We start from the raw sequence: 26531 nt of genomic DNA, 5'->3' as shown, positions 1-26531 counted from the left end.
TCAGCCAGATTGGATGGAGAGCGTCTGTGAACAGCAATTTTCAAGTCTTGCCACAGATGCTCAATGGGATTTAGGTCTGGACTTTGACTGGGCCATTCTAACACATGAATATTCTTTGATCTAAACCATTCCATTGTAGCTCTGGCTGTATGTTTAGGGTCATTGTCTTGCTGGAAGTTGAATCTCCTTCCCAGTCTCAAGTCTTTTGTAGCCTCCAACAGGTTTTCTTCCAGGATTGCCCTGTATTTAGCTTCATCCATCTTCCCATCAACTCTGACCAGCTTCCCCGTCCCTGCTGAAGAAAAGCATCCCCATAGCATGATGCTGTCACCACCATGTTTCACAGTGGGGATGGTGTGGGCAGGGTGATGAGCAGTGTTAGTTTTCCGCCACACATAGCACTTTGCATTTAGGCCAAAAAGTTCAACTTTGGTCTCATCTGACCAAAGCACCTTCTTCCACATGTTTGCTGTGTCCCCTACATGGCTTCTGGCAAACTGCAAACGGGACTTCTTATGCCTGTATTTCAACAATGGCTTTCTTCTTGCCACTCTTCCAAAAAGGTCAGATTTGTGGAGTGTATGACTTATAGTTGTCCTGTGCACAGATTCTCCCACCTGAGCTGTGGATTTCTGCAGCTCCTCCAGAGTGATCATGGGCCTCTTGGCTGCTTCTCTGACCAGTGGTCTCCTTGCTCGCTCTGTCAGTTTAGGTGGACGGCCATGTCTTGGTAGGTTTGCGGTTGTGCTATACTTTTTCCATTTTTAAATGATGGATTGAACAGTGCTTCTTGAGATGTTCAGAGCTTGGGATATTTTTTTATAACCTAACCCTGCTTTAAACTTCTCCAGAACTTTATCCCTGACCTGTCTGGTGAGTTCTTTGGTCTTCATGATGCTGTTTGTTCTTCAGTGTTCTCTAACAAACCACTGAGGCCTTCACAGAACAAGTGTATTTATGCTGAGAGTAAATTACACACAGTAGGACTCTATTAACGAATCAGATGACTTCTGAAGGCAATTGATTGCACTGGATTGTATTTAGAGGTATCAGAGTACAGGGGGCTGAATACTAATGCACACCACATTCTTCAGATTTTTATTTGTTTAAAATTTTGAAGACCATTTATCATTTTCATTTCACTTCACAATTATGTGCTACTCTGTGTTGGTCTATCACATAAAATCTCAATAAAAACTTTTAAGTTCGTGGTTGTAAGGTGGAAAAATGTGAAAAAGTTCCAGGAGTATGAATACTTTTTCAAAGCACTGTATTCCTCCCTCAAAAAAAATCACTTAACTCCTTCCTCTTTACCTCTCTTTATTTTTCTCTTTCCACACCTTCAGATCAGAACAAGCTATTGCAACAGTTCAGTTGTAATAAACAACAATATTTTGTCTCAGGTTTTAAAACCTGAATAAGGCTGATAGAAAGCTTTCTTTGATCGAACTTTGAAAGAGGTACTGCACGTCAAAGGAAAGTAAGGATACTCTTGATAACACCCCAGAAGTTCATAGCAGAGATGGTGAACATGTGAGGTGGAGATCAAGCATTCTCATCATGAGAGAACTGAGCAGAGTTTAACCTCTCTCATTTCTGCTCACAGACTCTGACTGCTAAAGGCCAATTTATGCTGACAATGTAGTCCTCGCAGATGGCGTCGCAGATGGTGTCTGCGTAGACCCCCCACCTTCGCAGACGCTCTGCGCGCACCTCCCAAAAATTGTGACCACTGCAGAAGCCTCGCAGACAGCGTCGCAGACAAGAGGGCTCCGATTGGTCCACTCCAGGTCCACTCTACATCCGCTGTACACGCACTTCCGCTTCCCTACTTTCCCGGTTTGTTTGTTTTCACTACCACCATTTTTAAAAACACGAGCGAAGATGGAGCAGCACGAAGAGCGGTTGATCGAGGAAGTACGTACATCTATACGACTCCAGTTCTAGTCATTATAAGTGACCAGAGGATAAACACTCCACTAACCACACCCACCAACTACTCCTAGTGATTTCGCGACTTCGCGCCCCCTTGCGTTGTGGTGGTGAATAACATCGCGCACGCCTATTACTCCCCGCTCAACGATAAATTACAACTGTCTGCGAAAAGCTGCTGCGAAAGCCTTGTCGCAAGAGCATGCAGAGGCCCTAATTGTTCAGACTCATTCTGAGGACTGTGATAGATTTATTGGAGAGCAAAGATGAATTCATGAATTTCATGAAGCTTTTTATCTCTTTCTTCTGACAGATAGAGAAAATGACTCAATTTCCTTGAGATCATTAGTTAAATGCTGGATGCTGGTGGGATGGGTGGCATGCTGGTGGTGCAGTGTGTAGTGTTCTGAGATCCTGAGCTGCATTTAATGTCTGAGGAGTTTTGCATGTTCTCCCCATGTCTGTACAGGTTTCTTCAGGTTCTCCGGTTTCCTCCACCCTCCCAAAAACATACCGGGAAGTGGATTTCCAGCATGAAGGAATGAACACGAATGGGAATACAATGTGTTGGAAATAGTTTGTAGGTTCCTCTGAATACAGCATGTGAAAGACAATTTCTGTGGCTATCTTTATTTAGATTGGATGAGAGGTCAATGATGGGATAACGGACCATATCATGACGTGTGTGTGAGAGAGAAAGAATGCAATGCCATGACCACAAGTCTGTGTCCTTCCATTGATCATGAATTTCCTCACCTGCTCATTAAAACCAATGTGCAAGTTTAAGTTCAGGCTTGCAGCATACACTAACAGCATTTCCTTAATGAGGATGTTGGCTACATGTACAGAGCTTCATGCGTCCTGGTGGACAGCGACACCACAGAGTCTCCTCCCATCAATACAGATGATTAAAGATGTGAGGACCTGCTCGACTGGCTTCACACCACAGGAGAGAAAACGGATACCAGAAGAGACGCTCAAGCACCTTATTACTATACAAGGCTTCATTTGCAACGCTGCCTTTCTCTTACCATGCAACGCTCATTAACTGCAATGTAACTCATTAACGTCACTAGTATTGATTTGTAATTTGTTAATCTTCTAGGTTTAAAGCTTTAAAAACTTGAATAAATGTAAAGACTCTTGACTTCTGTCAGGGGAGCACAAAGCACAGAGATAGATGATGATCATTATGGCGCTCCCTGAGGAACACACACCGAGATTGAGGACCATCAGTAGATGCCATTGTAATCTTGTAAACATGTACTGACTCAAGTGCTTATCTTAAAGTAACTCTGCACTCAAAATAATTCAGTTTAATAGGGGTGTTTTTGTGGCTACTGCCTCCCATAGAGGCTGTAACCACTATGTGGTTACAGCATCTTGGAAGACGCTCTGGACTCTTACAGTAATGCTTTTATGGCCGAGGACTACAGTTGACTTGCTAACTTTAGGACTGCAGTTGTCATGAACAGTTTTGCACTCAAGTTTCCATCAATGAAGAGTTTATAACATCAACGAAACTGATTTCATGTTAAAACTGTTAAAAATGTTATAATCACGTTGTCTGTTATCACCCAGATGAGGATGGGTTCCCTTTTGAGTCTGGTTCTTCTCGAGGTTTCTTCCTCATGTCGTCTGAGGGAGTTTTTCCTTGCCACCATCACCACAGGCTTGATCATTGGGGATAGAGTCGGGATAAAATTAGCTCATGTTTTAAAGTCATTGAAATTTTGTAAAGCTGCTTTGTGACAATGTCGATTGTTAAAAGCTCTATAGAAATAAACTTGACTTGACTATGTCATTATGTTGTAAGAATGTAAAAATGAGTGTAACAGCCGCACACTGCGCATACACGTGTTCCGATTAAAATGGCCGGTGAGTGTATACAATTTGGTTCACCATTCGAAATAAATGGACTAGACTAAAGAAATCGCTTTCAGACATGCTTATGCTTATTACCGAGGTTGTCCCCCTTCCCTCCCCTTCTTTGGCCAGTGGTCCCATGTGTGACGTAGATGTGATGCACTTCCGAATTGTTATGGGAAGTTGTCGAAAAGAGACCACTGAGCTCTAGCACCGGGCCATTTCTGGGAAATAAGAGTTTGGGTCATGGCAAGAGCGTGTGTATGTCAGCCTCGGTTTGGAGGTTTCAGTTTAAAAAACTGTAAGAGGTAAGAGTAGAATAATATCAAGTACAGACACTTGGTATATTTGACTTCTGTGATTTTTAAAATATTCATTTTTGGATTATGCGTCATTTTTGTGGCTACTGCCTCATATATATATATATATATATATTTTTTTTTACTGTATGGACATGGTATCAGAAAACAATTTTATTTATAAGCAGTAGCCACATGCACCCATAGGGTACCTATTTTTAATGGTTGATGTACATTTGGACTTTAACAATGAACTTCCTCTGTACTTCCAGTGTGAACCACAGGAGTCTGGGCTCTGGGCAGCTGATCCGAAGACTATGTCCTTGAGGCAGTTCAACTATAAGTCGGTTTGGATAAAAAAAAAAAAAAAAAAACAGGGCGGCACACTGGTGTAGTGGTTAGCACTGTTGCTTCACAGCAAGAAAGTTCTGGGTTTGAGCCCAGTGGCTGACAGGGGCCTTTCTGTGCGGAGTTTGCATGTTCTCCCCGTGTCCACGTGGGTTTCCTCCGGGTGCTCCGGTTTCCCCCACAGTCCAAAGACATGCAGGTTAGGTTAACTGGTGACTCTAAATTGACCGCAGGTGTGAATGTGAGTGTGAATTGTTGTTTCTCTATGTGTTAGCCCTGTGATGATCTGGCGACTTGTCCAGGGTGTACCCCGCCTCTCGCCCATAGTCAGCTGGGATAGGCTCCAGCTTGTCTGCGACTCTGCACAGGATAAGTGGTTACAGATAATGGATGGATAAAAGCATCTGCCAGATGACGAAGTAAAAATGTAAAAACTTTCACATTAACAATAATAAACCTTTCCTTGTCTCTGGGGTGGTAGCTTCAAGAGTACTTTTTTTTTTTTGTGTGCGCCTTTAGTTTGTATCTACTGCATGTGACTATGTCTTGCCCTGGATCCAGAAAGTTGAAAGGCAAAGTTTGGTTCCAGTTTCATTACACACACATGCTGCTAAATGGATTATACTTCAGGGATCACAAACCATGCTACCGTATACGGGGTTTTTCCAATGCACTGGCACCGGTACCAGCGAGAAGTGAGCAAAGTCCGGACACTACTGCATGCGAGACAGCTGTCTCACCTGGAGATGGTGAAAAGTACACAAAGATCAGGTTTCCGAAAAGCCCACCAAGACAGACAAATCTGGAGTAGCACAATTCGAAAAGGTGTTTGACATTTTGAAAATACTCGACTTGCTGAGGAAGCTGTGCGCCGCAAATGGAGGAAGGCTGCTGCCCAATGATGCCTAAAGACCCTGGAGCAAGTATAAGTTGATCTCTGTTCTACAAAGTCCATCCATGAGCAAGGAATACATCTGGAATGGGACACTCTTACTGTATATAGCACACACTCGTTCACACCTAGGGGCAATTTGGTGTACCTACTAGCGTGTTCTTGTGGGGTGGGAGGAAATTGGAGAACCTCCAGGAAACCTACACAAACAGGAAGAACATGAAAGTAACCCAGATTCAGCATCAAACCAGGGTGAAGTGGTAACAGTGGCAAGAGGATCAAACTTATTCGGACTGCAGATTCATGTGGAGAATCTCATTCCGATTCAATTTGTATGCAATGAAAAAGGAAAGTATAATTCCATATATATATATCGTGAAGGCTTGATACCTGAGCTTTGTAAAATGATAACCAAAAGTAAACACGCTTATGCAGTGCTTGCATACCGTTTCTAATAATGAACTGCTCTCCGCTGTTGCTCTTCATGCCAAGAGCCATATTGGTATCCAAAGGTCATATTTGCAGTTGCTGTTGTGTCTGTAAAATGGGTTTTGAAAACCAGGTTGGAATGCCTTGTGCATCAAAGCCCGAGTCGCTTATCTTTACTGCAGAGAATGCTTCTGAAAAGGGCACGGATGAAAGACCTAATTCATTTCACATTATTAAAGTGATAATTATAATGAGAAGAGCAGTGAATTTATTTTATGGAGTTCCCAAGCAGAGCTTAGAAATAGAGGTAGGGTGGGTGGATGGATGGATGGACAAAAAAAAGCCTGCCAAGTGCTGGTAGTAACAAGATTTAGACTTTTTAACCACAAAATATCTGCAAAATGTGGTGAGTAACAGGACGCAAGTGCGTGATAGCTTTGGTGTTGCATTTATTGGTGGAAATCCAGGAAATTTATACTCCGTAACATTATCTATTTATTTGCACTGACACTTTACACACTTTGCTGCATCTTTTTCATACTATTTTATGTTCTTGTTTTTAATTAATTATTTTATTTAATTTAAATTTCTTTATCTCTTGTTTTTAATGTCTTTATTCATGTTTAGGTAATGTCGCTGGAGGACTCACAGAATAAGAATTTCATTGTACTGTGTGACACTTTCTCTTGTACATAGGACAATAAAGTTGGATTGAATTGAATAATCTAGCTCCAGCAGATATTGGCTTTCAAATGGTTTCATGGATTCCCGGCTAATTTGGTATTTTATTTAGCTGTTTGTACAAATGGTAATGCCAGAATATTTTTTCGACATGTACCTGGATATCCTGATATATAGCTCCTGTGCAATATACCTACTAACCTGTGCAATACTTAAATGTGCAATACCACCTGTGTAATACATTTATGTTAACTGTATATCTGCAAACCTGTTAATTTAGCAAATTTGTTAATTTTTTATCTTTAAATTTGTCGTTTATTTCTTTTTATACATATACCCTTTTTTGTATACTTAGTACTTTTTGCACTACTCCTTCACTGCCTTATCTTTTTTCTTTCTATATTCTGCTGCTGTAACAATGTAAATTTCCCCTTGTGGGATAATAAAAGGCTATCTTATCTTATCCTGCTGCTCATGAGCTCTGTGACATTTATCTTGTTAACATCAAGTCCTTACGGTCTTACACACACACACTGTAAAATGACTACCTACTCAAAATCTCAACTATCGCATCTACAGTGCCTTGAAAAAGTATTCATACCCCTTGAACTTTTTCACATTTTTCCACCTTACAACCACGAACTTAAAAGTTTTTATTGAGATTTTATGTGATAGACCAACACAGAGTAGCACATAATTGTGAAAAATCTGAAGAATGTGGTGGGCATTAGTATTCAGCCCCCTGTACTCTGATACCTCTAAATACAATCCAGTGCAATCAATTGCCTTCAGAAGTCATCTAATTAGTTAATAGAGTCCTACTGTGTGTAATTTGCTCTCAGCATAAATACACTCGTTCTGTGAAGGCCTCAGTGGTTTGTTAGAGAACACTGAAGAACAAACAGCATCATGAAGACCAAAGAACTCACCAGACAGGTCAGGGATAAAGTTCTGGAGAAGTTTAAAGCAGGGTTAGGTTATAAAAAAAAATATCCCAAGCTCTGAACATCTCAAGAAGCACTGTTCAATCCATCATTCAAAAATGGAAAAAGTATGGCACAACTGCAAACCTACCAAGACATGGCCGTCCACCTAAACTGACAGAGCGAGCAAGGAGAGCACTGGTCAGAGAAGCAGCCAAGAGGCCCATGATCACTCTGGTGGATTTCTGCAGCTCCTCAGCTCAGGTGGGAGAATCTGTGCACAGGACAACTATAAGTCGTACACTCCACAAATCTGACCTTTTTGGAAGAGTGGCAAGAAGAAAGCCATTGTTGAAAGACAGGCATAAGAAGCCATGTAGGGGACACAGCAAACATGTGGAAGAAGGTGCTTTGGTCAGATGAGACCAAAGTTGAACTTTTTGGCCTAAATGCAAAGTGCTACGTGTGGCAGAAAACTAACACTGCTCATCACCCTGTACACACCATCCCCACTGTGAAACATGGTGGTGGCAGCATCATGCTATGGGGATGCTTTTCTTCAGCAGGGACAGGGAAGCTGGTCAGAGATGATGGGAAGATGGATGGAGCTAAATACAGGGCAATCCTGGAAGAAAACCTGTTGGAGGCTGCAAAAGACTTGAGACTGGGAAGGAGATTCACCTTCCAGCAAGACAATGACCCTAAACATACAGCCAGAGCTACAATGGAATGGTTTAGATCAAAGAATATTCATGTGTTAGAATGGCCCAGTCAAAGTCCAGACCTAAATCCCATTGAGCATCTGTGGCAAGACTTGAAAATTGCTGTTCACAGACGCTCTCCATCCAATCTGGCTGAGCTTGAGCTATTTTGCAAAGAAGAATGGGCAAAACTTTCAGTGTCTAGATGTGCAAAGCTGGTAGAGACATACCACAAAAGACTTGCAGCTGTAATTGCAGCAAAAGGTGGCTCTACAAAGTATTGACGCAGGGGGGGCTGAATACTAATGCACACCACATTTTTTCAGATTTTTATTTGTTTAAAATTTTGAAGACCATTTATCATTTTCGTTTCACTTCACAATTATGTGCTACTCTGTGTTGGTCTATCACATAAAATCTCAATAAAAAACATTTAAGTTTGTGGTTGTAAGGTGGAAAAATGTGAAAAAGTTCAAGGGGTATGAATACTTTTGCAAGGCACTGTAAGCAATAATTCTAAGACCTGCCCGTCCTGAGATTTGCAAACATTGTGTTTGTGATTTGGAGGCATCTCGCTATCCTTCATATGTTCACGATGTCTCTTGTCAAAACTCTGAGTCTGCAAACGTTGCCATCATCAGTCCCATCTCCTCTAATTAGACATCATTCACTCAAAGCAGCAAAGTCTTTTATTGTTTAAAATACACTTCTTTAAACACCACTCCTGGCCCGGTTTCACAATCATTTTTGGATTCCATCTCAGCCAAAATGGCTCTTTTTCACACAAGATCTGTTGCAAATAAACGCTATACTTTCAGCGATTTCTTCATTTTAGATTTCCTTTTTGTGACCGAGCCTCGGCACACTTCCAGTGATTTAAGCACTTGATAAATTCTCTCTCAGTGACTTTTAGTGCTTTCAGGACTGCAGGCTAAGGTGGAGGTTTAGCAATAATTTTTAAGTACTGTTTTAAATGCAGACTGTTTGACTGTAAGAGGGTACTCAAGATTGAAGTGGAGACGTCTAGCCCTGTGCTAGTGTACATGTTGCAGGTAAAATCCATTCTCAGGCTAAACCTGTATTCAACCTAGTCTGAATTGGTGAACCACATTTTACCAAGGTTAAATATATAGACAGCATTCAATCTAGGTTAAACTTATAATTTTTGTATGTTTTGAGACAGCTTTTTGTTGGGGTTTGGGTTAGTTTTATTTTAGGGTTAGCTTTATGTTGGGGTTTGAGTTAGTTTTATTTTAGGGTTTGGGCTAGTTTTATTTTAAGGTTTGGGTTAGCTTTTTGTTGGTTTGGGTTAGTTTTATTTTAGGGTTTGGGTTAGTTTTATTTTAGGGTTTGGGTTAGCTTTATGTTGGGGTTTGGGTTAGCTTTATGTTGGGGTTTGGGTTAGCTTTATTTTAGGGTTTGGGTTAGTTTTATTTTAAGGTTTGGGTTAGCTTTCTGTTGGGGTTTGGGTTAGCTTTATGTTAGGGTTTGGGTTAGTTTTATTTTAGGGTTTGGGTTAGCTTTATGTTGGGGTTTGGGTTAGCTTTATTTTAGGGTTTGGGCTAGTTTTATTTTAAGGTTTGGGTTAGCTTTTTGTTGGTTTGGGTTAGTTTTATTTTAGGGTTTGGGTTAGTTTTATTTTAGGGTTTGGGTTAGTTTTATTTTAGGGTTTGGGTTAGCTTTATGTTGGGGTTTGGGTTAGCTTTATGTTGGGGTTTGGGTTAGCTTTATTTTAGGGTTTGGGTTAGTTTTATTTTAAGGTTTGGGTTAGCTTTTTGTTGGTTTGGGTTAGTTTTATTTTAAGGTTTGGGTTAGCTTTTTGTTGGTTTGGGTTAGTTTTATTTTAGGGTTTGGGTTAGTTTTATTTTAGGGTTAGTTTTATTTTAGGGTTTGGGTTAGTTTTATTTTAGGGTTTGGGTTAGCTTTATGTTGGGGTTTGGGTTAGCTTTATGTTGGGGTTTGGGTTAGCTTTATTTTAAGGTTTGGGTTAGCTTTCTGTTGGGGTTTGGGTTAGTTTTATTTTAGGGTTTGGGTTAGTTTTATTTTAGGGTTTGGGTTAGTTTTATTTTAGGGTTTGGGTTAGCTTTATGTTGAGGTTTGGGTTAGCTTTATTTTAGGGTTTGGGTTAGTTTTATTTTAAGGTTTGGGTTAGCTTTCTGTTGGGGTTTGGGTTAGCTTTATTTTAGGGTTTGGGTTAGTTTTATTTTAGGGTTTGGGTTAGCTTTATGTTGGGGTTTGGGTTAGCTTTATGTTGGGGTTTGGGTTAGCTTTATTTTAGGGTTTGGGTTAGTTTTATTTTAGGGTTAGGGTTAGCTTTATTTTAGGGTTTGGGTTAGCTTTATTTTAGGGTTTGGGTTAGTTTTATTTTAGGGTTAGCTTTATGTTGGGGTTTGGGTTAGCTTTATGTTGGGGTTTGGGTTAGCTTTATGTAGGGGTTTGGGTTAGTTTTATTTTAGGGTTTGGGTTAGTTTTATTTTAGGGCTAGCTTTATGTTGGGGTTTGGGTTAGCTTTATGTTGGGGTTTGGGTTAGTTTTATTTTAGGGTTTGGGTTAGTTTATTTTAGGGTTATGGTTAGCTTTATGTTGGGGTTTGGGTTAGTTTTATTTTAGGGTTAGGGTTAGCTTTATGTAGGGGTTTGGGTTAGCTTTATTTTAGGGTTTGGGTTAGTTTTATTTTAGGGCTAGCTTTATGTTGGGGTTTGGGTTGGCTTTATTTTAGGGTTTGGGTTAGTTTTATTTTAGGGCTAGCTTTATGTTGGGGTTTGGGTTAGCTTTATGTTAGGGTTTGGGTTACTTTTATTTTAGGGTTGGGTTACTTTTATTTTAGGGTTTGGGTTACTTTTATTTTAGGGTTTGGGTTAGCTTTATGTTGAGGTTTGGGTTAGTTTTATTTTAGGATTTGGGTTAGCTTTATGTTGAGGTTTGGGTTAGCTTTTTGTTGGTTTGGGTTAGTTTTATTTTAGGGTTTGGGTTAGTTTTATTTTAGGGTTTGGGTTAGTTTATTTTAGGGTTATGGTTAGCTTTATGTTGGGGTTTGGGTTAACTTTATTTTAGGGTTAGGGTTAGCTTTATGTTGGGGTTTGGGTTAGTTTTATTTTAGGGTTAGGCTGAGCTTTATGTTGGGGTTTGGGTTAGCTTTATTTTAGGGTTTGGGTTAGTTTTATTTTAGGGTTTGGGTTAGCTTTATGTTGGGGTTTGGGTTAGCTTTATTTTAGGGTTTGGGTTAGCTTTTTGTTGGGTTTTGGGTTAGTTTTATTTTAGGGTTTGGGTTAGCTTTATGTTGAGGTTTGGGTTAGCTTTTTGTTGGGGTTTGGGTTAGTTTTATTTTAGGATTTGGGTTAGCTTTTTGTTGGGGTTTGGGAGAATTTGCAACATTAACCTGTGTAGTGGTAAACACTATGGACTACAGCTCTGGAGGGTGTGAATTCAAATCCTGGTGAGTACAATAAAAATTCGTTATTTCATTGTGATTTGTTGCGAAGGTACAACATCAAGGGAAGGGAGTCCAGATGATGAGGACCAGAGAGGTGAGGTTAGTAGGTAGAGAGAGAGCGTGAACCTAGGTTGAATACACATTTCACCTTGGTAAAATGCGGTTCACCAAAGGGGTGTTCACACAGCACATATTTGCATCGATGCTGCACCGATGTATTTTGTTGCGATATATCTTACACCGGTGTAAATTTTGTGGAGCGTTCACACATCACAAACCTGCTTACTAGAGAGAAGTGTGTTAGCACTGGTGCAGTCCCACTTGCGTTCACACGGCAGTTTTTGCGACCGTGCTATACGATAGTAATAATGCGGAAATGAAATATGCGCATGCGTGAAAATGTACTTCCTTTTCCCGGTTGTCATGGCATTACCAAGCGCCGGGAAAACAACGTGGATGAAGACACCAGTGTTGCCAGATACTGCTGACGTTTTCCAGCCCAAAATATGTTCAAATCCGCCAAAATGCACTTAAAACCGCCCAATCTGGCAACACTGGAAGACACGCAGTTCTGTTGTTGTTGATATTCGCCATTTTGGAAGCGCAAAATACCAGGATGCAAATTATGCAATGCCCGTATGTAATCAACTCTCCTCACGCGTAGCGAGTCTACCCCTGTAGCGTTCAGACGTCCCATTTTATATCGGTGCTGCCCCGCAAACTAGCATTTACTCCGGAGTAAATTTCTTAAACCACCTCCCGAGCAGGGTTAGATTTGCACCGGTTTAAGCAGCTTTCAGAGGCTACACCGGTATAACTTTGTACCGTGTGAACGCTCTACCGGGGCAGCCCCGGTGCTACACCGAAGTAAAAGTTGCCGTGTGAACACCCTTCAATTCTACCTAGGTTGAATACAGGTTTAACCTAAGACCGGATTTAACCTGCAACATACACACCATCTCAAACCACTCCAGAGTTCTCAAAATTTCTGCCTAAGGGCCCGGTCTCACAACACTGATAACTGTAACTATACCTCTGCCTGAATTTAGTTCCAGTCTGGAGCAGAAACACCACAACTATAATCCCGACTATAATATTGCTTAGTCCTGACACTCAGGGAAATAAATGCGTGCAACTTAGGAATAGTCATGGAAGTTTTTTCCAAGTAGTAGCACATTATTCCGGGACATACTGTACAGCTTGGACTACAGAACAACCCATGTACACGCTCCGGTGGTTGATAAAATAGGGACAGGTCACAGGCTACAGAAATATAATAAAAAAGGATACAAAATACAGAGTGGTTATGGATTTTAACATGGCTACATCATGGACGCTAATAATTTATGGATCGGTCATGGACGTTTCAGTATATTACAGGTCGGTTACCGATTTCATACGGATGATGCATCACAGATAAAAAATTAAGAAGTCTAAAACAATTAAATGTTTGGACTGCCGAAGTTCATAATTAAAATATCTTACCTGCATATATATGTTTATTAATTTACCGTTGATCTTTCACGGAAAATCACATATCTGTGAATAAAAGATCCGTACTTTGATGTATTCTATTTTTTATTTTCCATGAATCTGTATTCCATGACTTCATGATGCAACAAGGATGTACAAAGATCCCCGGGGAAAATAGCATGTGCTCAAGCAACGTCACATGTAAACAATTACCTGATTGATCAGATGTTTTATCGGATCAGGTCCAGGCCTGGAAAAATCGCTCCAGAAGCAATCTCACTGATCCGGATAAACCCAGGCCTGGGCTATAGGGATCGTTATCAGTCTGGTGTGACCACCAACCACATCAACTGCACGTAAACGCCATCAACCATATAAATTGCTATTTATAGTTATCGTTATAGCTGTAGTTATAGTTATCGGTATTGTGGGACCGGGCCTTTACTCTGATAAAATTTTGACGAGTTCAACCTTCTAATTTGCTCTCCATCCAAGCTTCTGGTTGAGATTTATTATTATTTTTTTAATGACATACTCCTTTGTTTAATTTGTCTTAGTTTTTCATCTTACTGTACACATGAAGTTGTACATTTGATCTTCGTTTATCATGTGATTTCCCTCTGTAAAGGTGAGATAGCAGATATCAGCTTGTCTGACATCTTGCTAAATGCCATTATCCATCCAAATCATTAATAAGGAATTAGTTTATTGTATAAAATTCATCTCAGACCTTCTGATGTGGTTTGGATCTGATTTAAATGTATGCAGAGCTAGCTTATTTCCACCTGACCTGCTACAAAAAGGTCCCTAATCAGGACAGCTCTAATGGTTTCCATTCTACTGTCTGATACGGTATCTGAGAATACTTCAAGCATTAATTTGATCTAAATCTGTTTCAAACAGATACCGAATGAATTTGCAACTCCATTTCACGTGGCTAATCCCTATCCAATATATACCTGATACATGAGATTACGGAAATAACAGCATTGTGCTTTGAGAATATCCGAAACAGGAAAGCGGCAGTATTTACCACCACAACAAAACAAAAACAAAATCACCCTTGCGAGAAGTAGAATGATAAATGAAATGTCTTCCAAGGACAGGAAATATTCTCCATGTGGTTTAGCCTGAGGCTGAGTGTTTGCTAGCTCACTGTGGTGCAATATGCATAAGGACAGCGTCCCTCCAGCTGTCATCCCCTATTGAGAGGGGGGAAAGCGGAGACTCTGGAATTTTCTGCCGTCTTAACAGCTCAGTAAAAAAAAGCGCAATTAAATTTATCAAGGTGATATTACCCTCGCAAGCACTACGCAAAACATATTGTACTTGTGCAGTTTTGAATGAAATAAGCTGCTCGGTATAATAATAACAGTAATAACCTCTCCCTGTATTACCAGTGACTTCAAATGATTTGTTTCCATAAGAAAGCACTGACGCTTGGCTGTACGATTGCTTGTGCCACATCTTGGCTACACTGGTTTATTTTTCATGAGAGGTAATAAAGACTCATTTGCCCACGAGTGCGATAATCAATGTGATTTTCACACCGTTTAAAGCTAAGAGGAACCAATTACTGTATCCACTTCCTCATTATTAGTGACGCTTGCAGTTACTTCATGGGATACAAGAATGATGGCTTGGTCTTTATGGATTTTTTTTTTCCCCTTTTCTTATTTGAGCAATATAATGAACAGGTAGCTCCGAGAGCATTTAACAGCATTTGGCATTTGTATATTAAAGACTAAATTAGAAAATAGCAGAAACTCATTTAGCACCGGGGTAATAGAACATTTAGTCACCCGCTGTAATATATGTATTTCCACATAATAAACAAAAAATTTATTTAAATCAAAAGTAAATGGCACTGAAGATCACATATTAATTATAAACAAGTTATTCAGGGTGGATTTTTCCCTTTTCTTTTTTCTTCTGAAGTGTTTTTTTTTTTGAATGCCTTACCCACAGCCTTGCACGTGTTGGAAACAGGATCCATTTCATAGCCCTCGTAGCATTCACACTTGTAGTCACCTTTATAATTGATGCAGATTTGACTGCAGGCATCTGGGTTCTCACATTCGTCTATGTCTTGAAAGAAACACATCAGTTAAATATGAAGTACATACACACAAAAAAGCAAAGAACGACTGTATTGTCATCTTGGGACCGTTTCTATATTCATTCCATCACCCACATAGATGAGCAGTTCAAACCGTAGGCCTGAGGTTGTAATGTAAATGTGTGGCCTGGGAAAAGCCTTCAGGTGGTAAAATTTGGACAACTTCTACTACATGAGGTTCTGAAAACTACACACTTTCCTGAAGTGAAATGTCTTCTTTGTATGTCAATCACAAGTAAAGTTCTAAGATTTAAAAGTCTGATATCTAGTGAGAAAAAAAAAAAAAAAAAGACAGTTCCTGTGTCTGAAGTCGCTCACTCGTTCACTACTCCCTATATACGGAATTACTATATAGAGGACTATATAATGAGCTCATTGGTAAAATGAAAAAATGCTTTCAGACACTAGTCCCTCACGCTGGTATTTACATCATTACTGTCACACATTCAGAACTTTAACCACAAAATGGTTGTTATCTCGGAGCAGCTTTCAGCTTTGCAAGGAATACATTTTTCGGAGATCAATTTGAATAGAATGGACGGAATGGACAGATATGGACGAGTGGTGTGGACGTGCAAAGACTGCGTCTGGAAAGACCAAACAATTCATATCTTATCGACATTCGGCGCCCTGAGACAGCACCGGCCTTGGTTCAGGCCATTGCTGGGAAAACATTTCCCCCTGAAGGTCACTGCTGGGAGACACTCTCATTCCTCGCAAACTCTCCGCGGTTGCCATTTTTACCCCCAGTGTGACAAGTGGGTGTGTGACCAACGCCTTCATTGCTGCAGGAGCGGACGGCTGCTTGCTTGCGCTGGGTTACCTCCTCCTCCTCTCCCCCCCCTTACCCCTAATTCCCCCCCCTCAAGTCCCGTGTTTAAAGTGTACTTGTGTTGTTGTGTGCTTATGCAAAGGTTTTTTAAATGTTCCCACACTGTACTGCTGATAGGAGCATAGTGGGGGGGGGGTGTTCTTTTTTCCTTATCTCTCCTCATGTTGTGTTTCCTTTTTATCTTTATCCCTGTCTTCCTGTCCTGTCTACCCTATGTCAATTGTATGTTGTATATGTACGGACAGGTTGACGGCTAATTTCGCTGGTACATGTGACTAGTGACAATAAAGGGCATCATCATCATCATCATCATCATCATCATCATCAATTAAAACGTGCCAGCTCAGTCAGCTGGTGGGTTTTCAAAATAATAAAACACATGCATGTATTTTTGTGATAAATCCATATTATACTGAGCGCATTTCACACATTAATCTGTACAAAGTACCTGCATCTTTCAGTTTTTTTTTTAAATCAAGGCTGAACACTTTCTTCTTTGCTGCTGCCTTTTATTAACTCAAATCTAAGACTTTTGATTTGATTTCTGTCAGTGCAACTGCAATGCATGATGGGATATATTGCTTTGGTTAGTGACCATCGTTGTACATTCCTTTTCGTGATGCATTGTGGGATACTTTGATTGCACTATACAGGGTGTAAATAATCCTCACTAAGGTTTCGGACAGCACTACAAAATGGCGTCTGCACTATATAGTGCCTTATATAGTGAGTAGGGAGCGATTTCAGATACAGGGAGTGACTTTCAAAATGTTTTATTCCAACTGTGGTGCTGAAGCATCATGGACATTTCGACATCCGGTATCTGATTTTAAAATGAAATTATTATGATTGTCTGTTTCGATACAGGCTGTAAACAGACGGGAACCATCAGGGCCATCTAGTCCTTCAGAGAAGGCCCAAACATATCCGCATTTCAAATGTTATATTCAATTTCTTTCATTCTTTCATAATTTCATTATAATTATTCTCTTCTAATTTGTCCTCATTTTCTATCCAAATTTGCTTCAGAAATGAAAGGGTTACTGTCTTTAAAATATTAAAATCGAGTTATCCAATGAGATTTTTTTGTTTGTTGTGTCTAGGCTGAGAAGAGTTTCGAGCTGCTCACTCATTGGTTAGCACTTCATTTCTAGGACAGAAGGCCATGGCAGTGTATGTTTATGTAGGAAGTGACAGATGAATTAACCAATCAGATTTTGATTTATAGTGGGAGGGACCAAAAATATATCGCCCTCGGCCTACTCGAAGATCAACACTAGCTTACTTGTGAGCCAGCGCCATCAGCGAAGAAGTGAAGTCACCTTCCAGCCAGTGTAACGTTCATCAGTAGTGTTAGCGAATGCTAATAAAGCGGTCAAGCCAGTGCTATCGAGAGCAAGTAGCACAGGCTAATGACCGAGAAACTAAGATTTCTGTCTCCAGACTCTTCTTCCACGTTGCACACTCGCTACAGTATTTTTCACTCAGACTTAAGTATTCATTTCCCTGTGTAATTTACTGAGTTACTCTTAAAATTAACATGGACAACTACACACAACGGAGCGACCTGGCAGCCTGCCGCTAATCCCTTACAAAATCCTTTGCCCTGTTGCTTTTTTGGTGTGTCTGGCTAAGTTTTGTCTGAGCTCAAGTCCCAGCTCTAATAGTCCCAGTTCACCACTGAATGTAACTATGTAATAACTTGATCAAAAGCCTAAAAGTCACTGTGTGAGGAAATCACACTTGGGGGAATTTTATATATCTTTTAGAATTAATACATTTTTTAACCTTGTTAATGACTGGAAAAATATTTTTTGCCAAAAGATTTGCCATAATTTAGACAGAATACTATCTGAATGGTATTACCTGAGCCTCAGACATACAGTGGTGCTTGAAAGTTTGCGAACCCTTTAGAATTTTCTATATTTCTGCATAAATATGACCGTAACCATCATCAGATTTTCACACAAGTCCTAAAAGTAGATAAAGAGAATCCAGTTAAACAAATGAGACAAAAATATTATACTTGGTCATTTATTTATTGAGGAAAATGATCCAATATTGCATATCTGTGAGTGGCAAAAGTATGTGAACCTCTAGGATTAGCAGTTAATTTGAAGGTGAAATTAGAGTCAGATGTCTTCAATCAATGGGATGACAATCAGGTGTGAGTGGGCACACTATTTTATTTAAAGAACAGGGATCTATCAAAGTCTGATCTTCACAACACATGTTTGTGGAAGTGTGTCATGGCACCAACAGAGGAGATTTCTGAGGACCTCAGAAAAAGCGTTGCTGATGCTCATCAGGCTGGAAAAGGTTACAAAACTAAACAGTTTGGACTCCACCAATCCACAGTCAGACAGATTGTGTACAAATGTAGGAAATTCAAGACCATTGTTACCTTCCTCAGGAGTGGTCAACCAACAAAGATCACTCCAAGAGCAAGACGTGTAATAGTCAGCGAGGTCACAAAGGACCCCAGGGTAACATCTAAGCAACTGAAGGCCTCTCTCACATTGGCTAATGTTAATGTTCATGAGTCCACCATCAGAAGAACACTGAACAACAATGGTGTGCATGGCAGGTTTGCAAGGAGAAAGCCACTGCTCTCCAAAAAGAACATTGCTGCTCGTCTGCATTTTGCTAAAGATCACGCAGACAAGCCAGAAGGCTATTGGAAAAATGTTTTGTGGACTGACAAGACCAAAATAGAACTTTTTGGTTTAAATGAGAAGCGTTATGTTTGGAGAAAGGAAAACACCGCATTCCAGCATAAGAACCTTATCCCATCTGTGAAACATGGTGGTGGTAGTATCATGGTTTGGGCCTGTTTTGCTGCATCTGGGCCAGGACGGCTTGTCATCATTGATGAAACAATGAATTCTGAATTATACCAGCGAATTCTAAAGGAAAATATCAGGACATCTGTGAACTGAATCTCAAGAGAAGGTGGGTCATGCAGCAAGACAACGACCCTAAGCACACAAGTCATTCTACCAAAGAATGGTTAAAGAAGAATAAAGTTAATGTTTTGGAATGGCCAAGTCAAAGTCCTGACCTTAATCCAATCGAAATGTTGTGGAAGGACCTGAAGCGAGCAGTTCATGTGAGGAAGCCCACCAACATCCCAGAGTTGAAGCTGTTCTGTACGGAGGAATGGGCTAAAATTCCTCCAAGCCGGTGTGCAGGACTGATCAACAGTTACCACAAATGTTTAGTTGCAGTTATTGCTGCACAAGGGGGTCACACCAGATACTGAAAGCAAAGGTTCACATAGTTTTGCCACTCACAGATATGTAATATTGGATCATTTTCCTCAATAAATAAATGAGCAAGTATAATATTTTTGTCTCATTTGTTTAACTGGGTTCTCTTTATCTACTTTTAGGACTCGTGTGGAAATCTGATGATGTTTTAGGTCATATTTATGCAGAAATATAGAAAATTCTAAAGGGTTCACAAACTTTCAAGCACCACTGTAATATGATTAAGACCACACTAAGATCTAAAACACACCTATGCATGCCCTAACAAAAACAAGTATCTCATCACTGGGTCAATAAAGTTATATAAATCTGTGTTATAAATTAAGAGGAATCTTTACCTCCACAAGTCCTTTGATCCAGCAGCGTGTAACCTGAAGGACAATCACACTCGTAGCCTATCCGCTGGTCCCTGCATATGTGAGAGCAGCCGCCATTGTTCTCAGCACATTCATTGAGGCCTGTGATGAAGAAAAGACAGCAGTGGGAGTAAAAAGGTCAGTAAATCCAGCAGGGATTGGATGTTGTGTGAAACGTGCCCCTGGCATCCTGACAAGAACTGACAAGCACTGTTGATTCATTTCCTCTTTTCTCAGCAGGGTCTCAGGTTGATGGGAAAATGATGAGCTGAGTAAAATCTCCCTTGCTTGCTCTTGCAAGTCTGTGGAAAGCCAAGAGACTTGACTTCAATGCTGAAAAATGGGGACGGGATAATGTGCCTGACTGTAGTAAAAGTGGTGGATAATGATATGCAGAATACATTTGAGCACTCGTCAAGAATATATTTTTTTTATGCTCATGCTACATTCACAGCAGGGAGGAAGACATACAGTATACTGAAAGCAACCCCCCCCCCCACACACACACACACACACACAATATTCGCTTTCTAATTGCTTTGAAACAAATGCATTCTACTTCCTGCAGTAGAAATGTTAAGCATGCCCATTATCATAACCAGCTCAAGAAGCTTTCGCAATCAGCAGAGATGTATACAGTAATTAGCTTGCTTCGTGTCAGCATACGGATGACTGAGTGCTGAGTACTGAAATTAAGACAAGACACATGGTTGTGGGTTGTGAGTGTATATTACTGGTGTACAGTGTTGGGCAAGTTACTTCAAAACTGTTTTGCATTATTTATTACTTGTTACTGTCATTTTAAAGTAATTAGTTACATTACAATATTACTGGGGCGGCACGGTGGTGTAGTGGTTAGCGGTGTCGCCTCACAGCAAGAAGGTCCGGGTTTGAGCCCCATGGCCGGCGAGGGCCTTTCTGTGTGGAGTTTGCATGGTGTCCGCGTGGGTTTCCTCCGGGTGCTCCGGTTTCCCCCACAGTCCAAAGACATGCAGGTTAGGTTAACTGGTGACTCTAAATTGAGCGTAGGTGTGAATGTGAGTGTGAATGGTTGTCTGTGTCTATGTGTCAGCCCTGTGATGACCTGGTGACTTGTCCAGGGTGTACCCCGCCTTTCACCCGTAGTCAGCTGGGATAGGCTCCAGCTCGCCTGCGACCCTGTAGAAGGATAAAGCGGCTACAGATAATGAGATGAGAATGAGACAATATTACTGTATTTAAAATGTAAGGCATTACACTACTATTGCATTACTTTGAAGTTACTCTCACCAAAATAACTGGAAGTATGGATTTGGCAATCTAAATGTAGCTCAAGACGCTCAATTAGCTCATCACACATCCAGTGGAAGGTGATGTGGTATCTGACTGAGCTCGGCTTATGGCTAAAAACACTAGAATATAATAGCCACAGTGACGGCTCATGGCACAATACAAGGAACAATCATCGCAAGAACAGACAAAAGGTGAAAGTCTGGCAAATTGTGATAGAAATACTGTAACTTTAGGCCTATTCATATTAACATTAATTGAACTGTATTGTATTGTAATGTCTAAAGATATGACAGGATACAAAATTAGCATTTCTATGCCTTTATTGCTTTCAAGTTTACAGCATTAAGCATAGTTTATGCTTCATAAAAAAAAAAAGATTAGCCCTAAGGGATATGACTCTATTTCAGAAATTTAACAAAAATGAACATATTATGGCAAATCGTAGCCTACAATAAAACTGGCCTGAAAAAAAAAAAAAAAAAAAACACAAGCCTTTTAAATCACGGCTAGACAATGACTATTAGCTACATGAGGCTACCCAGTCACATTTCGAAAAACAGAATTAGAAATAACAAAATCAAAGTGCTTTTAATGATATTGAAGTGCTTAGGCCTATTAGCCCTCGAAGGAAAGGCAGCTCAATCACTTTAGTCTGACTTCCGACCAGAAAAAAAAACACTCAGTTATACAGGACAAAAATGTAAGTCAGCATATCTTCAACAACATACTCCGCCACAAGTCTCCTAACCTCTTGAGGCTGAAGGAGCATCTCAGAGCGGCAGAACGTTAATTTTGGCTGCTTTGTGATTTTATCGCCACTCTCATCCTCCGCTGGCTTCCTTGCTAACTTCATGTTACTATGGCACCTCTGGAAATGCTTAGTTAAATTACTGGTGCTATTTCGGGAAGTGGACAGTTCTTTAGGTTTAGCACGCAAAGTGCATTTGACTACGATGTTCTTCACATCCTTATTTTTCACAAACTTAAAGTAATGGGCGTGTGCCCATCTGGAGAATGTGCTATCCGACGTTAGATCAGCTGCAGGTTCACTCATCTCTCTCTCTCCTGTCTGACGAGCCTAAAGGAAAAGGAAGTGAAACATTTTGCGCGGACGTTTCACCTCTGCTGATCTCGCGGTGATTTTGGCGAATTTGTAAGAAGGAAAAAAAACCCACCACTTCATTCCAGGTTAAAAATGCATTGTAACGCGCGTTACTGACATTTGTACCGAGTAAAATATTACCAAATTTTTTTCTGTAATGCCTTACATTACCGCGTTACCGCAAAAAGCAATGCATTACAGTAATTCGTTACTTTTGTAACGCGCTACTCCCAACACTGCTGGTGTAACACAATTACACCATCTGCATCTGTTTAGTGCCCTCAACAACTGTATTTTTAAACCAAAGTGGGTGTGGTCGAAACCTAATTGAAATGAAAACATCAATTTGAACCTTACCACCATGTCCTCGATCCACTGGAAGAACCAGCGTGAAGTGTGTGTGTGCACAAAGATATTCGTGAGCATTTGTGCAGAGAAGCTGTCGTTAAGTACAAGTACCGGTCAACAATTTGGACATACCAGTTCTTCAAAGTAGCCACTTTGATGACGCTTTACACACTACTGGCATTCTCTTAACCAGCTTCATGAGGTAGTCACCTGGAATGCTTTTCAATTACCAGGTGCCTCGTCAAAAGTTAATTAGTGGATGAGTTTCTTGCCTTTTTAACCCTTTGATGCAAAATGTGGGTCAAAAGTGACCTGGCTGAGTTTTTATCTTCTATATCTTTGCAATAAATTCATTCCATCATTCAGTATTCAAGGTATTCCTCAATTAACTTGTTTTTGATCATCATACTGTACATCCTTATTTGATTTTTTCCTTTCTTACTTTTTGAATAAAAACCCTTTTTGTATCACTACCCTTCTAATGGGTCAAAAATGACCTGCATTCATTTTCCAGGTTATTTCATGTACGGCTGAGTGTTTCTATGATAGACTTTTGAAATAAATTCATTTTGTCATTTACTTTTCCAAATATGCAGTAAATATCTTGCTTTTGTTTAGCACAACTCATCATTTTTATTTTTCCTTTCTTAAGTTATGAACAAGCACAGCTTTTGTAATTCTACATCAAGTTTACACACATGGGTCAGAAACGACCCGCATGCATTTACTCCAGCGTTTGGTGGGAACTGTGAATCGTGCTTGTGTCAGACATTTCACAGCTCAGCACAGCGCCCTTTGCCCATCTAATACATGCAAGTAAAGTTTTTCAATTGTTCTAACATTACCTTAGAAAAAAATTGATTATGTTTAGGTTCCCTTGAGAGTGAGTAGATTACTTGTCAGAAAGTTACAAGTAATTACTATTAGCTACCGAGCTGTTGACATATTCTACTTTAGTTAGCTAATTTTATTGTAGTTGGCTTAGCTAACTACGTAGTTAATAAATAAATAACTGGCCCCATTCACTGCTAAAGTAATTACTTGAAACAAATTATTATTATAGTATTAAGACATTTAATTTTAAATCACACTTGGATGGCCCATGTGTAGTAATATAAAAAGTATTTTTGTTCATAAAGTAGGAAAGAAAAAATTAAATTAATGATTTGTCGTAATTAAAAACAAGATATTTAAAGAATACTTGGAATATTCAATCAAAAAATAAATTGATTTCAAAAGATAGAGCAAAGAAAAACTCAGTCAGCATGAAATAACCTGGAAAATGAATGCGGGTCATTTTTGACCCATGTTGTGCATTGGAAGGGCTGCGCATATGTTTTGCACCAAAAGGGTTAGTGTGTTTGAGATCATACAGTAAATAGCCCTATTCCACACCACAACTGTAGTAATCCATATTATATCAAGAACCACTCAACTAAGTAAAGAGAAACGACATCTGCCATTACTTTAAAAACACGAAGTGTCTTTTCATTCATAAAAATAAAGAAAATCCATTGAATTAGAACGTGTGTCCAGACTTTTGACTGGTGCTGTTTGTGAGAGCACTTCAGTTCACTGAGCACTGAGACACAGGCATTGCTCATGAGTCATAGTGCAAACAACTTGCACTCATTTTTATAGACCGTGCTTTCTGGTACTGCTCTCATGCGGTCTATTAAAGATACTGCTTAAACAAGTTCAATGACCCGTCACGTCTACTTAGATCAAAAGGTGCAGGCGATCTGCTGGTACCTCGTATAGTGAAGGCTACATCAGGGGGCAGAGCCTTTTCTTACAAAGCCCCACAGTTATGGAACAGCCTTCCAAGTAGTGTCCAGGACTCAGACACAGTCTCGGCTGAAAACATAACTGTTTAGTCAAGCCTTTTGCATGGATTAAAGCCAAAAAAAAAAAATTATATGGCTGAAAATTTACGGGGGGGGGGTATGGGTGGATTTTGATAATTCTACGGGGGGGGGTTATGGGTGGATTTCGATGAAATTCTGAGAATGGTTAACTTAGAACTGATAACTTTATTATCAATTAATTAATGGATTAATATATTCAATTTATTGCACTTTCTTTCCATTGCTTCCGTATATTATTATTATTTTATTTTTTTTGTGGCAAACCACACAAATGCAAGCACCTGGAATGTTTAGTTTTTTGCACCATGAACTAAGGCTACATCCACACGACAACGGCAACGAGATGTTATTTAAAAATATATCGCGTCCAAATGGGCAACGATCAGTAAAATATCAGGTCCATATGGCAACGCAACGCTTGCTGAAAACGATGCAATACACATGCCACACCTCTAGGGGCGCTGTAAGACGGTCCCTTCGGAGACACCAGAACAATAGAAGAAGTAAGGACGCATGCGCATAAACTATTATGCGCGAGACTTCATATTAGCCACAAAGTCAGGAAAATCTGTTTGTAAAATTACATTATAATGACCAAATACAATGAAAAGTATTTTTCCAGTCTCACCTGTGAAAGGTAATCCCATGTGATCTCATTTGGACGGTAAACCTGTTGGTACAGTTAAACGCAGCTAATCTTTATTCTCCGCTTTGACCTATCCAATATGGCAGCAAGGATGACGTATGATTCTACGCGGAAGGCGGCGTCTTTAAAGGTCCGGGATAAATTGAATGCTACACGTTGATGGATTAATTTGCTCTTCTACGCCCTTTTTGAGGAATGTATTGTAGGAGTTAAACCAACATCTGAAGAGGTGAGATCGCTCCTTTTTTTCCTATTTTTGCTGGCGGGATTGACTCTGCCCTAAGGGCAGAGTCTCTCTCTCTCTCTCTCTCTCACTTTGCACCATTACACAATAAATATTCACAGTGAAAATATTTTGTAAGCGCGTTTCATGAACCAAGTTATAGGATTTGTTGACAACTCGCATCGAGTTCGTTACACTTCTACCCGGCGTGAAGCACTCACAGTCATGTGGTTGTGACGTCATCGTAAACAAATCCGTTCTACTCATCCAGATGACTTCACAACGGCAACGTTGCCAGATCTTTCCACTCTGGAACCGTTCTCAAAAAGATTGCGTTTTGGGCACCCAAAACGCCGGTGCCGTGTGGACGCCAGCCTAAACGATAAGCAATTGTATCGGAGTCACCTGAATCCGTTGCCGTGTGGACAGGGCCTAAATGGCTTTCCGTTTTCACCTATTTCGTACAGCCAAGCCCACCTCCACTTGTTTTTTACACCTTTATTGATGGCAGACACATCAGTGCCTTCTTTCATGTAAAGCGCATCCATGCTGCCGAAACCCAAAGCAGAATGATATGCTCCTCTATGCTCGACGTCAATATAGAAAAAAGTTTGGATCTTCGCTTAAATTAAAATTGGGGTTTGACCTTACTTTGTGTTGAATACGACTTCAAAAACAATTTAAGATTTTATTAAGAGAAATATTGTGGGCCAACACGAGTGTTAAGTTACCTAAAAGATGGCGTGAAGTTGGCTGCTATCTACTTTGCGTTCATTCTCATTTTCCTCCATCATTTCATAGGCCAGAAACAGATGTTTTGACGTAATTTAACTTAGTAGGCTATGATTATTATTTAACCGTAGTCTTCTAGACATTTTGACTGTTTGGGGCACTGAACGCTGGTGTATGATTTTCAGGGAATAAAGTTTAGCGCATGTCGGAACATCATTGCGCTCGCAGCCTCCAACTCCTCAAACGGCCTTTAAATTGTGATATAACGTAGGCTATAAGGCACGGTTCTAACATACCTTACACATTGGCCTACGCAGGGGTTTTCAAAGTGTGGGAGAGTCAGCCCCCCCTCGGAGAGCAAATAAACAACAGCGCCCCCCCCTTACAATTTTTGTTGTTGCTATACTTAATGTTCCATTCGTATTTAAAAAGAAAATGGTTGTTGTACACATTATTTTTTCTTTTTCACATTTTAAACATCTGTGCTTTTTAAAACATCTTGTTTTACACATTTTAAACATCTCATAGCATCGTTAGCTAGCACCTCTTGGCAGACAACACACTGTGGCAGTGGAGCATCTTCAGATCCAGTCCATGAAAATCCACACGTTTAAATAATCGTGGTCATACTTCCTTCTTTTTCCAGTCCCCCAGGATTCCGCGGGCCTTTTTTGTGATTGTTGTGGGCTAAAATGTCTGCTGTTGCGGGGGTTTTCCAAAAAAATTGCGATGAAAGTTGCGGTGGTTTTTAGGTTTTTGTTGCGATTACATTGCGGGAGGAAGTGAA

At 40.1% G+C, this 26531-nt stretch overlaps 1 protein-coding gene across 1 annotated transcript in view; it reads right to left on the bottom strand.

Moving 5' to 3' along the window:
* lrp8 (low density lipoprotein receptor-related protein 8, apolipoprotein e receptor) overlaps positions 1-26531 on the bottom strand; it is a 685503-nt gene that overhangs the window by 122153 nt on the left and 536819 nt on the right. The window contains exons 8-10 of the mRNA XM_060920013.1: positions 19536-19655; positions 14940-15065; positions 14780-14782 (exon numbers count right to left, since the gene is read on the bottom strand). Of these exons, the coding sequence (XP_060775996.1) occupies positions 14780-14782; positions 14940-15065; positions 19536-19655 (249 nt within the window). The remainder of the gene's footprint in view (positions 1-14779; positions 14783-14939; positions 15066-19535; positions 19656-26531) is intronic.

The sequence above is a fragment of the Neoarius graeffei genome, chromosome 4 (assembly GCF_027579695.1).
Source record: "Neoarius graeffei isolate fNeoGra1 chromosome 4, fNeoGra1.pri, whole genome shotgun sequence".
Taxonomy (NCBI): domain Eukaryota; kingdom Metazoa; phylum Chordata; class Actinopteri; order Siluriformes; family Ariidae; genus Neoarius; species Neoarius graeffei.
Note: the sequence above shows the minus strand (reverse complement) of the source record. Positions and strands in the feature narration are given on the sequence as shown.